Source organism: Panthera leo, chromosome D4 (assembly GCF_018350215.1).
Source record: "Panthera leo isolate Ple1 chromosome D4, P.leo_Ple1_pat1.1, whole genome shotgun sequence".
Classification (NCBI taxonomy): Eukaryota; Metazoa; Chordata; class Mammalia; order Carnivora; family Felidae; genus Panthera; species Panthera leo.
Window position 1 is genome coordinate 72,192,300 of NC_056691.1, and position 17,744 is coordinate 72,210,043.

The 17,744-nt window shown below is 41.0% G+C and overlaps 1 protein-coding gene across 10 annotated transcripts in view; it reads right to left on the reverse strand.

Annotated features, from left to right (window-relative positions):
• The window catches only part of SUSD1 (sushi domain containing 1), a 284,906-nt gene that overhangs the window by 248,044 nt on the left and 19,118 nt on the right, over positions 1 to 17,744 (reverse strand). For all 10 annotated transcript variants that reach the window (XR_006196008.1, XR_006196009.1, XM_042913636.1 and 7 more), the window contains exons 4-5: positions 8,658 to 8,810; positions 7,817 to 7,996 (exon numbers count right to left, since the gene is read on the reverse strand). Coding sequence is in view for 8 of the 10 variants with exons in the window: in XM_042913636.1 (XP_042769570.1) it covers positions 7,817 to 7,996; positions 8,658 to 8,810 (333 nt within the window). In the remaining 2 variants the exon portion in view is untranslated. The remainder of the gene's footprint in view (positions 1 to 7,816; positions 7,997 to 8,657; positions 8,811 to 17,744) is intronic.

Genomic DNA, 17,744 nt, shown 5'->3' on the forward strand with positions numbered 1-17,744 from the left:
CCAGATGGTCAGGTTAACATCAGAGTCTACACTATACTCATGTCCTGTATCAGATAATTCAGCACTTAGCCCTCTATTTTCTTCATTTGTAAAAATGTTCTTCCCCCACCTCTTAATGGTAAGCTCTTCATGGGCTGTACCTATAGCCCATATTTTTAAAATAACCCCTGCAGTCATGTGAGCTATTAATATTATTATGAACATTAATCTTTGTGATGCATATATGTATGAAATATGGCCTAAGGAATGGGGCTGAAAAATGTAACCTTGCGACAAAGTTTCATGCACTTTATGGCATGCTCCTAATTTGCCCACATGGAATTAGAGCCTCATTCCAGGATCACTGGAGTACGAAATTTCATATATGATCAATGTGGGGGGTTGGAATCTAACATCTCAGTATGTGGCAACTTGCATTTAGAAAATGGTATTGCCATCATCAAAGGAAAGTGGGAGGGTTATAGGATGCCATGAAGAACATTCTCAAGAGTAGCTTATTAACGGCTGTAACTAAGCTAATGAGCTCATTAGTACCAAAAAGTCCACTTGCCCTCAAGGCAGTAGGGGAAAAAAAAAATAACTTTTTGATGTATTTTGTATTCTAAAGTCTTCCGTGAATGTTAGCTTCGGCTAACAATACATTTCCTTCAGATCATATTCATAGAGAAGTCTCACTTGGAAGAAAAAAAATTTCCATTTCACGTAACAATACTGATTGTCAAGAAATAGCGTCTGGTATGGAAACCTCCTTCGGAGGAGGTGAAAGTGTGAGTGCTGGGAAGAAACAAAGAATTTATCAGCGTATCTCTTCTAAGGATCTTCCATTTGTAGATGGGATAATGGCTGTAGATGCTTTGAGCAGCGTGTGAATCTTTCTTTTTTTCAAAAATATAACATTAAAACTCTTCATTCTGGGGCACCTGGGTGGCTCAGTCGGTTAAGCGTCTGACTTCGGCTCAGGTCATGATCTCACAGTTTGTGAGTTCGAGCCCCGCGTCAGGCTCTGTGCTGACAGCTCAGAGCCTGGAGCCTGCTTCTGATTCTGTGTCTCCCTCTCTCTCTACCCCTCCCCACTCACGCTCTGTCTCTCTCTCAAAAGTAAATAAACACTAAAAAAAAATTTTTTTTTTTTAAAACCTCTTCCGGGGCGCCTGGGTGGCTCAGTCAGTTAAGCGTCTGACTTCAGCTCAGGTCATGATCTCCCAGTTCATGGGTTCGCACCCCGCATCAGGCTCTGTGCTGACAGCTCAGAGCCTGGAGCCTGTTTCATATTCTGTGTCTCCCTCTCTCTCTCTGACCCACCCCTGTTCATGCTCTGTCTCTCTCTGTCTCAAAAATCAATAAACGTTTAAAAAAAATTAAAAAAAAAAAAAAACCTCTTCCTTTTAATGCTCTACTTGTAAACAGAATATTTGAATTGAAAACTAATAGATCAGGCAACGTGAAAGCTGGAGGATTTTAGATCTTCCCACTATGTGGTAGGAAATTTCACAAAGATATTACATTTTTAAGTTAGAAACACTACCTGCTGCTCCCTACTAGCTTATGACCTCTTATTCTGATGGTGAACACTTATCTGGCAGGTACTTTACATCAAGCACAGCACCAAGTGCTTTATATCATTATCTCATTAAATCTTCACAATAAGTCCACAGGATGAAAACAATCTCATTCCCTACTAAAGAAGGAAACTGCAGTTCAGAGAAGTTTAGAGCTGGTTACACAACTCCCAAGTGGTTCAGCCAAAACTCACCCAAGTCTCTCTGATTCTAAAGCTCGTGCTTCACCAGCCTGTGTCAGTCTTACAAGAGCGTCATCATTCACGCTGCAATGACTCCATTTGCAAGTGACATATTTCAATGGCATTTACTTGGCAAAAGGATAACACAAGAGATTTGTTGCACGCAGCAAGGAAGTCAATACTGTTTTCCTAAATGTTTTAAATTGTCAGTATGTAGTGAGGGTGTCAGAAAATCTGTTTCAAATGATTACCTGGAACACAAAAGATAACCACAGGAAAAGTGTGCTGCCACTATACCCTCCCTTGCTCACAGCAGAGGCCATGAGTCACTCACGGCACACTTTCCTGCCAGGTCTGGACGTGGCCTCAGAATCGTCTCCAGACCCCTGCTAAAAATTCAGAGACAGCGGTGCAACAAAACTTGTGTGCGGTTCCTCACCTGAATGCCCTAATCTGTGTTCCAACTTATGTCAAAACTTTTTCAAACACTCTCCACTTTACAGAGGTGAGATTGGGTTCTATTTAGAAAAATCTTAAAAGCGGAAGAGTTGACTCAGCAACAATAAATATTCTTCTGGATGGATCCCGGACCCTATTGTGTGCTTCTGGGCCCTCCAGGTTTCCTTCTTGCCTCCCACCTCCAGTATTCACAAGGGTTCTTTCTACATGGAATTTGCCTTCTAGAAAGTGCTTTGGGTTCTCATCTTGATACATAAGCTAGTGACACAAGGTAAGTCACTTCCTCCGTCTGGTTCTTAATGGGAAATAATACCCATTATTACTTGTAAATAGAATATATGTGAAATGAGAAATAACCTATTAACCACTTCAGAAGGAATTTCTAAAGATCAGATGAGACAATGTTTACAGAAAACCTTGTCAACCAACCTTAAAGTGCTGGCCACCCCATTTGCAGCAATGTGGATGGAACTGGAGGGTATTATGCTAAGTGAAATAAGTCAGGCAGAGAAAGACAAATATCATATGTTTTCATTCATATGTGCATCCTAAGAAACTTAACAGAAGATCATGGCGGAGGAGAAGGGGGGAAAATAAAAGTTACAGAGAGGGAGGGAGGCAAACCATAAGAGACTCTTAAATATTGAGAACAAACTGAGGGCTGATGGGGGTGGGGAAGAGGGGAAAGTGGGTGATGGGCATTGAGGAGGGCACCTGTTGGGATGAGCACTGGGTGTTGTATGGAAACCAATTTGACAATAAATTACATTAAAAAAACAAAAGAAACAATAAAAAAAAGTGCTGGCCACCTTTAGAGAAAGGCTCTGTTATTAGTAGACGTTAGAAACCATGTCGTATCCTCATTAACTCAAAAGAGAAACTCGTGCCTCTGCAATCAGCCCACAAGTGCTGGGCCCCCCATTCTTTGAGGGCCATATGCATGGATATGGGGAAAATCAGGAATCAGCCCCAAGGCCTTGCCCTGCTTCATCAAAGCACAGAGGTGTCATGCCAAGTGAGAAGGAAGTGTGAAGGTACAGAAGACAAAGAAGATGTGGAATCAGCAAAGGATATGAAGCTTGAGGGCTGAAACAAAACAGGAAGTTTTGTTCAGCAAAAGAAGTTCAGCAGGGCTCAGCCACGTGATCAGCTGGGACACCAGTTCAGGAGCCAACTCCCTACTGTCGGGCGTGGTCTGCACCCCCTTGTGAACGGAGTTCAGGGTGCTCCCACAGGCCTTAGGCATGCTAGGCAGGGTGCCAGGTGCTGGAGAGATCATGCCTAGGACGACTCCGTGGTCGCAGAGCTCCCAGATTATAGTCCAGTAGGGGTGACATAAACTACAAAAATAATCATAAATAAGATACTTACATATTGGACACTAAGGAAGACAGTAATGTCAGAGGTGACACTGAAGCTGAAACTTAAAAGATGAGAAGGAGCATGCTGTGTAAAAAACCAGGGAGACTCCATCACCAAATATATATGCAGAATAGAACATCACTCAGCCTTAGACAAGAATGAAGTTCTGACACCTGCTACAACATGGATGAACCTTGAAGACATTATGCTAAGTGAATGAAGCCAGACATTAAAAGTCAAATATTGCATGATTCCTCTTCTATACGGTACCTAGAATACAAATTCACAGAGACAGAATGTACAACAGAGGTTACCAGGGGCTGAAGGGACACAGGAATGAGGAGTTATTGTTTAATGGGTACAGAGTTTCTGTCTGGGATAATGAAGACATTCTGGAAACAGATAACAGTGATGGTTACACAACATTGTGAATGTACTTAATGCCAATGAATTGTATATTTATAAGTGGTGAAAATGGTAAATTTTAAATTATGTGTATTTTATCACAGTAAAAAAAAAATTTAAGATGGTTGGCAAGTATTTTAAGTAGCAGGAGATGCAGGTGTAAAGGCCCTGACGTTGATAAAAGCTTGACATGTTGGTTGGAAGAGAATGATGGGAAATGTAACCTGTAGAGAAGTCAAAAAGGCCAAACCCTGTCGGTTTCAGAGGCCATGGTTAGGAGTTTGGATTTTATCTTGGAAGATAGACTCCCCCCACCCCCAGAACCCTCCAACTCATCGACCAACACTGCAAACCACTCCTCCCCGGACTCTTACACAGCAAGTAAACCACTCAAAGAGAAGAGCACAAATGTCATCTCTTTCCTGGAACCACCCTATCTCCCATCAGAACCCTTAGTGTTTATCCATCTTTTCACGTAATACTTAGGAGCTCACCCTTGCATCATAGTTCATGATATACCTGTCTTTTCTCTTCTCCCAGACCCCAGGTTTCCTTAGTCACAAGGTCTACAGTTTATCTAGCATCAGACCCAGACTCTGGATTGTTGTTGATGATAACACAGTTGAAGTGATTCCCTCACTTTGCTTCTGGCTTGGTTGAATTTTAAAAGTTTAAGTTCTCTAAGCTGCCATGTACAACTTGCATCTTTTTTGAAAGCTAAACAAGTAATAATAAAATAATAGGCAATACAAACTAGAGATTGATTCTGTCTTTTCCAGAGAGCTGATGGAAATGTGGGACTGATGTTTCAGGAGCCCCAGATGCCCTGGCATGAGAAGCTGTCATCCTCGCTTCCAGGTCCCACCTCTGAGAGCTGTTCAGAGGGGAGTCTGGGCCTCGGGGTCCCAGCCACAGCAGCAGAACCTCCAGGGACACAGTAATTGGCAACCAATGGGATCCACCAACTGTACCTTCTCTGATGGGGAAGTCTGTTAAATTGGACACCAAAGCTGCATCTGTAACACAGAGCGGCTCCCTTCCCAAGTACCTGTTCAAGTTCACAGTTTGCTAGTGTTTTCAGTGGAATTCCTAATTCCTCTGAGCTGACAATACAGTGCTGGCTGGCACACAGCCCAGAATCTGGAGCCCCAGAGAACATGAAGGATAAAGAAGAAGGGGTGTGCTCAGAAAAGCAGGCACAGCCTTGAGAAGCTGGTGGCCATGTGGTGACACGGGGGAGGAAGAAGGTGTCAGCAGGCAGACGGAGCAGTTATTAGAGGAGGTAAAAACGGAGTGAAGATCTTTTAAATAACAGTTCTTTGGGGAATGTAACAAGTATTCTCCTCTAAATTAACTTTCTCCATCCTCAGTCCAGTAATCCAGACGACTAGTAGTTCTCAAAGCCACACTAACTCTTTTATTAGGGTTTTCCTATATAAATCCTCAGAGAGTTCTTTGATATGCATTATGGCACATTTCAACCTAAATTCTGCATTTTAATTGATCCATTGAAAGATAATGTTAGAACTATAACATACTTTTAGAATTTCTTAACCCCCAGTATGATCATTATTAAAATATGTGTAGAGCCTGAATCGCAGATCAGAACAGCACAAGAATTAACTTAGCCAAGCACTTCACTGAGATTTTCTAGCTATGCAGTAAAGCCAATGAAAAGTTTTCTTTTTTCCAAAATAGAAACAGCTTTGTTACTTTGTCTAATACGTTCAAAATTCTTTCCATAAAGAGTATCAAATATGAAAATCATCCAAGATCCCCTCCAGTGGAAGTTACTGCTGTTAATATTTTGCTGTACACCCTTCTAAGCTTTTGTAAGCATATATGTACATATGAACTCTTTCAAAACTAAGATCATGTTACACATATAGTTGATAACTCAGTAATATACTACTAAGACTAAACTATGTTAATAAATATTATTTTCTAATTTAATTTTTACTGGCTACATAATATTCCATTTCATGTATATGCCATGATTTATTTAACCAATCTCCTATTGATAGACATCTGCAGTTGTTTCCAATATTTCACTTATAAACAACTATAACTACAGAAAATTATAAATAAGATTACTTTACACTTCTCTCTACAAATAAGCTTGAAAATCTGGATAAAATAAATGATTTTCTAGGAATACATAAATTAAGAAACTTAGACCAATAAGTATAGGATTTTTTAATAGCCCCAGGGCTACCTCTCCAAAAAAGCCATAACCAGGTAATTTTCGAGTAAAATTTTCCAAATCTTTAAAAATTCTATTTATAGTAGTCCAAAGAATAAAGAAAGAAATTCTCTCAAATTCTCTTTTTAAAATTAAGAATAACACTGACACCCAACCCAACAAAGATGGCACAGAAAAAGAAAATAAGCCAACCTCACTTCTGAGTATCAACAGAAAAATTCTAAATGAAATTTAGCAGGAGCGCCTGGATGGCTCAGTTGGTTGAGTGTCAGACTCTTGATTTCGGCTCAGGTCATGATCTCATGGTTTGTGGGTTTGAGCTCCATGTCGAGCTCTGCACTGAGAGCATGGAGCCTGCCTGGGATTCTCTGTCTCTCTGTCTCTGTCTCTGTCTTTCATTCTCTCTCTCTCCCTCTGCCCCTCCCCCTTTCTCTCTAAAATAAAAATACTTTTTTTAATTTAGCAACTATAATCCAGATGAAAAGAATAAAAAACCAAAGACCCAGAAGAATCCATTCCAGATACTAGAATATATTATCAGGAAATCTAATAATATAATTATAGGTTAGACATGACTTGTTTAAAGCAAAAACATTCATGATCACCTTAACACCTGTCTAGAAGACATGATAAAAAATAACTCATTTCTGATTCTTTTAAGCCCTAGTAAAGTTGGGATAGGTGCTTCCTTAAGATTATGTTATGCCAAAAACTAGCATAATTGTAATAAATGAAAAGAGAGAAAGCCAAAAGGAAGAAACAAACCAAAAGCCACCAACATCATGAAAACAGAAGCAGTACCCCAGCATGATTAAGAATACAACCTTTGGAACCAGAATTCCTGGGTTCAAGTTCAGCTCTATCACTAGCTGCATGACCTTGACCTTGAACTGATAACTTCACTTTTCCAAGCCTCACTTTTCTCACCTGTAAAATGGGATAATAACAGTACATCCTCATAGGGTTACTGTAAGGATTGAATGAATCAACATATATACAGTGCTTAGAAGAGCACTTGGCACATAGCACTGGATCAGTGTGCATAAGAATATAAGTAGATACCCATAACATCAAAAAGCTAAGGTCATAAAAAACTAAAACCAAAGCCATGAAAGTCATGAATAAGAAATGAATATTCAAAGTCAACATTACTATTTAAATTTTTGTTCTGAAAATACTAGCCTGTGGTCAATCAAGAGAAACAGAACTTTCACAAACATAGAAAAGTAAAAGGTGCCTGGGTGGCTCAGTCGGTTAAGCATCCAACTCCTGGTTTCAGCTCATGTCATGATCAAATGGTTTCATGGGTTTGAGCCCCATGTCAGGCTCTGCACTGACAGTGTGGAGCCTGCTTGAGGTTGCCTCTCTCCCTCTCTCTGACCCTCCCCCACTCACACTGTCTCTGTCTCTCTCTAATAAAATTTAAAAAACAAAACAAAAAAAAAGATGGAATTATCATTATTTGCAGATGATAAGATAACTATTCCGGAAAATACCAAGAGAATCAACTGTAAACCTATTACAAACAACAGGGATTTACTGGATCTATTTAATTCATTCACTACCCTAAAGAGAAATTTAGAAAGAAATATGAAAACAATCTCAAAATGATACAATCTGGGAACCTGAACCTTTTGAAAACTCACCTTGGCAATTTAATTTTGGGGACTCCCATGTGCCCAAGGCTGTGCAGCTTGAAACTGTATCTTCCAGGCCACTGAAAAATCCTTCTTTGCAAGCATAACGAACCTGGCTGCCAAGCCTAGAAGTATAATTTCCTACGATATAGCCATCTGGGACCTCAGGAGGGGTGCCACAGTCTATTTCTGAAAATAAATTAATGTCAAATTCATTACTATGTGAATATAAATTTTCAAAATCCATCATCTCCCTCCACCTCTGCCCCATCATCCCCCTCCCTCCACACACACCTGAGTCATATTTTACAGACTGATTAATTTCCATTTGACTTCTGGGCACGTTTCCAATGATTGTCTCTATTCAGCCTTCTGGCCTTCCATAGGTAATAGCATCCATACATGCATAAAGCTGATGGAATTTGGCAGTCAGCCTTCACTAATTCACCCTAAAGAGAAGCCTAGCCCAACAAAGTAAAAAATTTAAATTGCAAAATACCTAAAGATATATATGGCTTTGGAATTTCCAGAGTCAATTTTCTTCTGCTGGTCCTTACCAGATCAGCTATATTTACTACCTAAAATCATGTTTAATAGCATAATTTCTATTTACTGCTAAAAATCCCTAAAAATTGTAGCTTTTTTAAAAATGTAAGATAGCCCCCTTCTACCCTGTATCATTGGCTTTATTTCATAGGTTGTACAGCTGCGCAAAGGAATAGATAATCTCCACTCACATCCCCAACACAGACCCCAACCCCAACCCCAAAGACACAGGCTCAGCTCAGGAGAAAGTCATCTGAGAACAGAATCTCGCCCTCAGAAGCTTCCTTCTTTGGCAGAAACCCACCTGTGCATGACGTGGCATCTCTGGTCGGGTGGAAAGGCTCAGGCCCATTCTTTGCCAGGTACCCATCCATACAGTAGCATTCGAAACTTCCGTAAGTGTTCACACACCGTCCTCCTTGTCTGCACAGGCCGGAAACCTCACACTCATCTATGTCTTGAGACCCAAATATAAGAAGGGAGAGAAAAACAGAAAAAGGAAAAAACAGGGGCAGGGGGCATTGTGACTGCCATTTCTCATATTCTCAATCTACCCTTACAAAAATGGATGCATTTGTCTACAATGGTATCATTGATTTTATTTTATTCTTCAAAGGTTCTTTTCATATGTCCTTTACACCGACAGTACTAAAAGGTGTTCCATAAATGCTTGTCGATGTGTTCTGGAAATACACTAAAACCAACCACCATAACCAACTCTCTGACACCAACAAAAGGAACCCAAAAAAAGCATGCTGAAAAACATCCAATTACTACAAAATAAGGATGGCCTCTACCTCATACTAAAATACCTGGAGTAGAACTCCAAATATAAAACAATTTAAACCAGAGTGAAAAATGCTTTCCAGCTCATGAGCATAGGATGGTGAGGCAGGTCGTCAGAGGAAAATTCAGAAGGGTCTCACCAATTTTACCAAGATTCCAAGAGCTTAAAACAGGCTTCAAGAGGAAAAAGACATGGCCCTTGGCAGACTTCTCCTCTTGACTGCCAGAAGTATCAGGTATAGAGGTAAAAACCACATGGTAATTCAGACACTGAAGAGGAAACCTCTCTGCCAGCTGGCAGTTTTTTCCCCAAGAAATGGCTTAGGAAAACAAAACTAAAAACTTTAGGAATTCCATCAGACACATGTACACACACACACACACACACACACACTCACACTCCTATTTCACCCAGAGGAAAAAAATACCTTAAGTGAAATGGGACTTTTCCCAGGACACTTGTAAGAACCCAGGCGGGGGGTGGGGACCAAGGGAATAGCAGGACTGAAGAAAACCTGGTTCTTAACCAGCTCTGGGATTTTAAAGGCCAGTAATTTTGAAAGGGCCACTATAAAGTGGCCAATATTCTATTTTGCCAGATAAAGAGTTGTTTTGTTTTGTTTTCCAAAAACTACTAAAGCCATAATTTCATAAAAGAAGGAAGAAAGTAATATCAGAACCCTTTAAAATTTGTTTAATTATGACTTTATTAAAATTCACTATATTCTCCCTTTTGTTTGGTTTTTGGTCTTGGACCAATGAACTCCTCATCACTCACTGATCATTGTTTGAGAGCCAGAAATTAATTTAATTGCTGAAAGAGTCCATACAAGCTACCAATTCTGATCAGCCTATATCTTTAATGTATCAGACTTATGGGAAAATCTGGAAGACTGTCTCCAAAGATGGCGGCCATTCCCCTCTCTTTCTTGGGGATTCAAGAGTGGAATCCATTTCCCCTCCCCTTGGGTTGTCTTGAGACTTGTTTTGGACAATAGAATGCAGAAGTTAACACTATGCCTGCTCTGAACCTAACAGTAGAGACAAGTGACAGCTTCCTCTTTCCATCTGTTGGAATCCAGTGGCCATGCTGTAAGGAAATCCAAGCCATCATGCTTAGGAGAGAGGCCAGAGGATGCCCTACAAATGAGATACCATGTGAAGAGAGAGGCCACATGGAAATCTAAGGTGGCCTGATAGTCAGCATCAAGCCCCTAGAATGTGAGAGAAGCCCTCTATTAACTACCAGCCCAGTCCAGCCACCAGCTGAACATTTCCACATGAGTGACAGAACCACCCAGCCATGGAATTGTGAGTAATAATAAATTGTTGTTTCAAGCCATTAAAAGGAAGTGTGGGGAGGGGAGATGGAGAGTACAAATTACGCAGTAATAGATGACCAAAACACTCTTCACATATGAAGAGATACAGAAGTCCAAATGAGATTAATAAAGATACTATAATCAGGGTGCCTGGCTGGCTCAGTTGTAACAGCATGTGACTCTTGACCTCAGGGTTGTGAGTTCAAGTCCCATGTTACATGCAGAGATTACTTAAAAATAAAATCTTAAAAAAAAAAAAAAAAAAAAAGGAGGGGTGCCTGGGTAGCTCAGTCAGTTGAGCATCTGACTCTTAATTTCAGCTCAGGTCGTGATCCCAGGGTTGTGGGATCAAGCCCCAAGTGTGGCTCTGCACTGAGCATAGAGCCTGCTTGGGATTCTCTTTCTCTGCCTCTACCCCTTTCCCCAACTCATGATTTCTTTGTCTCTCTAAAAAAAAAAAAAAAAAAAAAGATACCACAATCAATGAAAAAAGAGGGGAGCTTCTGAAAAAAAAATGAGATCTTGGAAATTAAAAACAAAATATGAATGCCAAAAATAAAAACCCAATAGAGGCATTGAATAACAGGTTGATCACTGCTGAGAAATAAACTTGCAAATTCCAACTTGAAGAATTCTCCAAAAACACAGAAAAATAGATTATAACGGGGGTGCCTGGGTGGCTCAGTTGATTAAGCATCTGACTTAAGCTCAGGTCATGATATTGCAGTTCATGAGTTCAAGCCCTGCATTGGGCTCTGTGCTGACAGCTCAGAGCCTGGAGCCTGCTAAGGATTCTGTGTCTCCCTCTCTCTCTCCACGCCACCTCCTCCTTCTCTCTCTCTCTCTCTCTCTCTCTCTCAAAAATAAAAATAAAAACATTTTTTAAAGAAAGAAAGAAAAAGAAATTATATGAGACAGTAGCTATAGGACAATAAATAAGGACAGATCCAAAATATTCAGTATCCATTTAAGAGAAATTGCGGAAGGGAATGGTGCTGATGTATAAGAATTAATATCAAAGGGAAAATTTCCTCTGCTTAAGTATTCACATCCAAACAGCCTTTTGAGGTGACAGGCATGAATGTTGAAAATGAAAGTCATTCTGAATTTCATGGAATAAAAGAAAAATCTATAAAGGAAGAGAGAAAGGAATGGTAATCTATGAGGAAAAGAAAACAATCTGACCTAGGACTTCTTGTCTGAAAACCAGATAATAATAGAGTAATATTTATAGAATTCTAAGGAAAAGGGAACAAGACATTATACTATATTTAAGCCAAGGAGTGACATTTCAGAACATGAAGGATCTCAGAAATTATACTATTGGCATTTCTTTTCTGAAAAAGACTTTGAAAAGTATTCAAGCCAGTGAAAAACATCAGAATAAATACTGTGAAGAAAGGGGAAAACATAATTAAAAAAAACAAACAAACAACTTCTATCAACAAAGAGTGGTAAGAAATGAAACCAGTGAAAACTCAGTTAATTGTTGATAACAGAATCATGGAATTTGGGGTAATAGTTACCAAAGGATTCTTAAAATGTAAATAGTATGAAATAAAATCAATCTCAATCCATCACAAACTTTAGAGATGATTTCAACACTCCAGGATCCAGCATGTGTTCCTAGAATTGGAGCTATCATTTCAGCTTATCAAGATCTTGTATTCCAAGTAGGAGTATGTTTGTAAAATGTATACATATACCTATGACACAGAAATCATCTTCCAGCCTGCCCACCTACCCCAGACTCCTCAAAAGACAGAGAGAATAAATGGATTTTTCAGTAGACTTCTAAAAATCGGCAGTACAAGTACTACAGGGCAAAAATGTGGCTAAGTAGTGAGGGTATGGAAAAGACTTAAGAGTTTCTACATACTAATCAATTCTGTATGAGTCACTACGGTCATTAATCAGTTTGCTTTGTGTACAGTCATTCAACAGCCTAATAACAATGATTGTTATAATGAATGCTAATAGCAATGACCTCTGCATATCAACTTGCACATGCCAGGTACTGTTCTAAACACTTCATTATTTATTACTAATTATTTTTCATCTTACTTAATCCTTACAATGGACGCTATTAGTATCCCCACTTTACAGATGAGGTAAGTGAAGCATAGAGTGGGTAAGTAACTGGACTGAAGTCACACAGGTTAAGGAGTCAAAACACTAGAGTTTGAAACCAGGTGTCTGTCTCCAGGACCGTACTAGCCACACTGTGTCTCCCATTGCAATTGGTTTGTACCATTATCCAATCAATAATTCTATCTTGTCCACAGACATTGTCAAAGATATCAGCTGCCTTAATGAAGTCCACAAGTATCTACCATCTGTCCCTGAAATTAGTTTGACATGATTTTGACTCTTAATGACCTCTTAATGTTCACAAACCATCCCTTTTCTAATCCACTCTAGAATCTTAGCTGGATAAACATGTTAAGCTCATTAGAATAATTTCTCCATGTAGAAACGGGAACCCTCTTGCACTGTTGGTGGGAATGCAAACTGGCGGAGCCACTCTGGAAAACGGTGTGGAGGTTCCTCAAAAAATTAAAAATAGACCTACCCTATGACCCAGCAACAGCACTGCTAGGAATTTACCCAAGGGATACAGGAGTACTGATGCATAGGGGCACTTGTGCCCCAATGTTTATAGCAGCATTTTCAACAATAGCCAAATTATGGAAAGAGCCTACATGTCCATCAACTGATGAATGGATAAAGAAATTGTGGCTTATATATACAATGGAATACTACTTGGCAATGAGAAAGAATGAAATATGGCCTTTTGTAGCAATGTGGATGGAACTGGAGAGTGTTATGCTAAGTGAAGTAAGTCATACAGAGAAAGACAGATACCGTATGTTTTCACTCTTATGTGGATCCTGAGAAACTTAACAGAAGACCATGGGGGAGGGGAAGGGGGAAAAAAAGTTAGAGAGGGAGGGAGGCAAACCATAAGAGACTCTTGAAAACTGAGAATAAACTGAGGGTTGATGGGGGTGGGAGGGAGGGGAAAGTGGGTGATGGGCAGTGAGGAGGGCACCTGTTGGGATGAGCACTGGGTATTATATGGAAACCAATTTGACAATAAATTTCATATTAAAAAAATAAATAAAAATAAAATAAAGAATAATTTCTCCATGTGGTGGATTCCATGGGCCTCCAAGGTTATACCATGTTTGCTTGTGAAGAAAAAACATTCTGAGCAAGTGAGCAACCTTATCAACGTACTTAACTAATCAAGGGAGGAAATTTTTCCTTGTCCCATTGTATATACAGGATTATTTAACTTCATCCACAGCCAGGACAATTCCTTGCCAGAAAGTAGCAAAACTAAGCAGGACAAACTGACCTGGTCCTAGGGCCCTGGCATTCTATATTTAATCCTTTCAACCAATAGCCTGTGTTCGAAAGTCAGACTCAGGTTTGAGAACTGATTTTGCTACTTACTAGATGGACTAAGGTCTGTTCCTTAACCTTTCTAAACACTTTTGTAAAATGAAGCTAATTAGTTCCTCAGTACGTGTGAGCTAATGTATGAATGGGCCTTGCCTTTCTACTGACTCAGTTCTCCCTGGAGCATAAGCCACCCCATCAGAACCCTCACCAAACCCTGAATGTGACCATGAGCAATGCTCACACACACATATACACACTCTCATGGGTTTCTTGGCTGCGGTCTGAGGAGTGGCCACATGGCTTGTTCCACTAGATTTGAATGCTCTAGAACAGAATCAAAAGATCCATCTGGAGGGCCCTTAGGTAGAAAAGGAGTATCATAGAGGCAAGAGTTTAGCTTTGGCAAGAGTGCCAGAGAGGCAAGTCTGTGAATCCCCCGTTAAACACAAGCTCTGGGGCACATGGGTGGCTCAGTCGCTTAAGCATCCAACTTTGGCTCAGGTCATGATTTCACACTGCGTGAGTTTGAGCCCTGCATTGGGCTCTGTGCTAACAGCTTGAAGCCTGGAGTCTGCTTCGGATTCTGTGTCTCCCTCTCTCTCTGCTCTTCCCGTGCTCGTTCTCTTTCTCTCTCTCTCTCTTTCTCTCTCTCTCTCAAAAATTAAAAAAAAAAAAAAAAAAAAAAAAAAAACACACACACAGGCCTTTGCCTGCAGAAGCCTTTAAAATCTGAAGACTTAGAATGAACTCCATGAGGAAAAATGCACTGAAGAACTTTCACATTCATGAAATGCTCTCACAGCCTGCTTTTCTCCACATCAACAACTAACAACTAGTTCCTTCCAACTCCATGAAGGTAAGACAAAAATTACTTCCCCACATTCTGGAAAGTAATTGTTTTCTTCCTGCCATTTTCCCTCCTCAAATGTGAAGTTCAGCTCAAAGCCTACATCTTAAGAAACCATGTTTAGAGAGACACAAATACTCATGTAAAACCAAGATTATTAAGGGTGCCTGGGTGACTCAATTGGTTAAGCATCTGACTCTTGATTTTGGCTCAGGTCACGATCTCGCGGTTTGTGAGTTCGAGCCCCACCTCGGGCTTTGCACTTGACGGTGCAGAGACTGCTTGGGATTCTCTTTCTCTCCTCTCTCCCTGCGATTCCCCCTACTTGTGCATGCATTTTCCCCTCTCTCTCAAAATAAATAAACTTGAAAAAAAATTTTAATGGAAAAAAAGAGCTGTTGCCTCTGAGTTAATATTAGATGACTTTTTTCTTTCTCCTTTATGTTTTTATATAACTGCTTGACTATTCTATATGAATATGTGATTTTTTTAATAAATGGAAAAAAACAAAACTATATTCCTCTTTTTTTTAAAGCTATATTCCTTCTTATGGGGAAAAACATACTGGCTTATCCTTTTTTTTTTTTTAATTTTACAGAGTATGAGCAGGGGAGAGGGACAGAGAGAGGGGGAGAAAGAGAGAGAGAGAGAGAGAGAGAGAGAGAATCTTAAGCAGGCTCCATGGCCAGCATAGAGCCCAACATGGGGCTTGATCCCATGACCCTGGGATCATGACCTGAGCCAAAATCAAGAGTTGGACGCTCAACTAACTGAGCCAGCAAGTTGCCCCTGCTCTGTCTTGTTTTAGGAGAAACAATCACTACAATCAAAACTAAATTCACCTCTACTCTCTTCCAGAGTTCCATCCTAGGGTAACAGCTCCATCCTTCTTGACACAACTTTTGTTAATGTAATAGCTGAATAAATGAAGAACCATTTCCAACATCATGCTCAGAGAGGCACTGATCATGAACAAACAGCCTGAACTCAAAGGGCTACCCATTTCCTTCACAATCTTGCCAATATCAATAGTTTGCTTAGGAAAACCTACTTTATAGATGCTCCAAAGCTCCTGTCCCAATTACTCTTCCCAAAAACTTTAAACAAGTGGAGCAAAAAAGAACCATGTGTGCATATTTTACTACATTCAACAGGGCCTTGGGAAAGGACATGGGATACCCATATTCTGGGGCTTGAGCGAGCAAGAGGCAAGAGTGAAGTGAGGGGGATGCTCAGCTGTGGGGGGAGCTCAGGTATGCCCCCTCACTCCCAAAGAGAAAACATGGTGCCTTAGTCAAGGCCTCTAGCATTTAAGGAACGGAGCTTTGGTTTAATTATCTTTTGATTCAGAACCTTTTGCCTCTCTCTCTCCTTCCTAGGAGCAGGGGCCTGAAGCTATCACCTACCACTACTAGGAGATCTCAGCAGGAGTCAGGGGGATTCCACAGGGAAGGCAGGCAAGGAGCCAACGGTTATGAGCAGCGCTCTGGGAAGTGGGCAGCAATAGTCCCCCAGTGCACTTTTCCTTAGGTTTATCTTTTCTTGCTTCTTCCTTCTTTCAGAGTAGTGAAACATAATACTTTAGTAATGAAACCAAGCTAAAACAAAGGATTAGGATTTGGGGAGGGGCACCTGGGTGGCTTAGTCGGTTGAGCCTCCTTCTGACTTCCAGCTCATGTCATGATCTCATGGCTTGTGAGTTCAAGCTCCTCGTTGGGCTCTGTGCTGACAGCTCAGAGCCTGGAGCCTGCTTCAGATTCTGTGTCCCTTTCTCGCTGTGCCCCTCCCCCTGCTCATGCGCCCTCTGTCTCTCTCTCGCTCTCTCTCAAATAAAAACATTAAAAAAAATTTTTTAAAACACATAAAAAGTATTTGGGGAGCAAAATCCCATTTGGAGACAGCACCAGGAGAAACCTCAGGACAGCTGCAAGCTTATTGAGCAATACCCCACATAGAGCCAGCAGAGTCTCGCGGGACTACGCATTTGTGCCTGAGGCCACAGCAGGCGGCTCCAGGACCTGAAACAACAGGGCAGCTGAGAAGCTTGTGGGCAAAGGCTCACACAGAAAATAGGCTCCTGACCTGGGAGAGAAACCAAAAGACTTGTCCTGGCGGGGGTAGGGATTTACCTCTTAGAATGAAGGGGTTTACTTTACCATAGGCAGACCTATGTGAAACAGGCTTTGAGCAGAAGGTTCCAGGAACTGCTGGAATAGCAAGGCATTCACTCCCTCTAGGTTTTTTTTTTCCCCCTTCCCTTTTCCCCATTTCGCAGTCAAGGCTGAAATGCTATCGCATTTCTCCAGAAGAAATGGTATCAGTCCCATGATACTGTGGGAAATGAGCTGACAAGAAAGAAGGCTGTGGCTGCCATCAGAGTCAAGATGGATTCCCAAGATGTGGGCAATTCAAAGGTTCAGGGAAGACAGTTTGCAGTTTGCAGCAGCCCTGATAGGGCCCTGCCTCTCTGGAGTTGTGCTGGCAGGGACATGACAGTGCCCGCATATTCCCTCATCAATTTCATTTCTCTGGACTTACTGTCAGGTCACCCGAGCCAAACCACCCTCCCACTGGAGGTGCCACACAGCCTCTTCCCCTGCAAAGTTTCCATGTTCCCCAGAAGTTGTTTGGGGACAGCCCTGGGGACCAAAACATCTGCAGGTTCTCTGTAACTAGAACCCCTACAACTCATTCCTCACCTCTCTCTGGTGACATCCAAAGAGGCCTACCTGCAACCAGCTCCTAAAATTGGCTTAACCTCTGCAAAGTACAATAAACACCGGGTCACAGGAGTTCTCAGAATTCAGGAATTAGGATCCATATCCTGTGATTCCAGACAAACACCAGATAACTGCTGATGCCCCCAAAACTGGCTAAGCCTCTGCCCCAGATAAAGTCCACTGACATTTCTGTGGCAACTGTGACTCTTTTTTTTTTTAATGTTTATTTATTTTGAGAGAGAGAATGAGCAGGAGAGGGGGCAGAGAGAGAGGAGAGAGAGAGAATCCCAAGCAGGCTCTGCACTGTC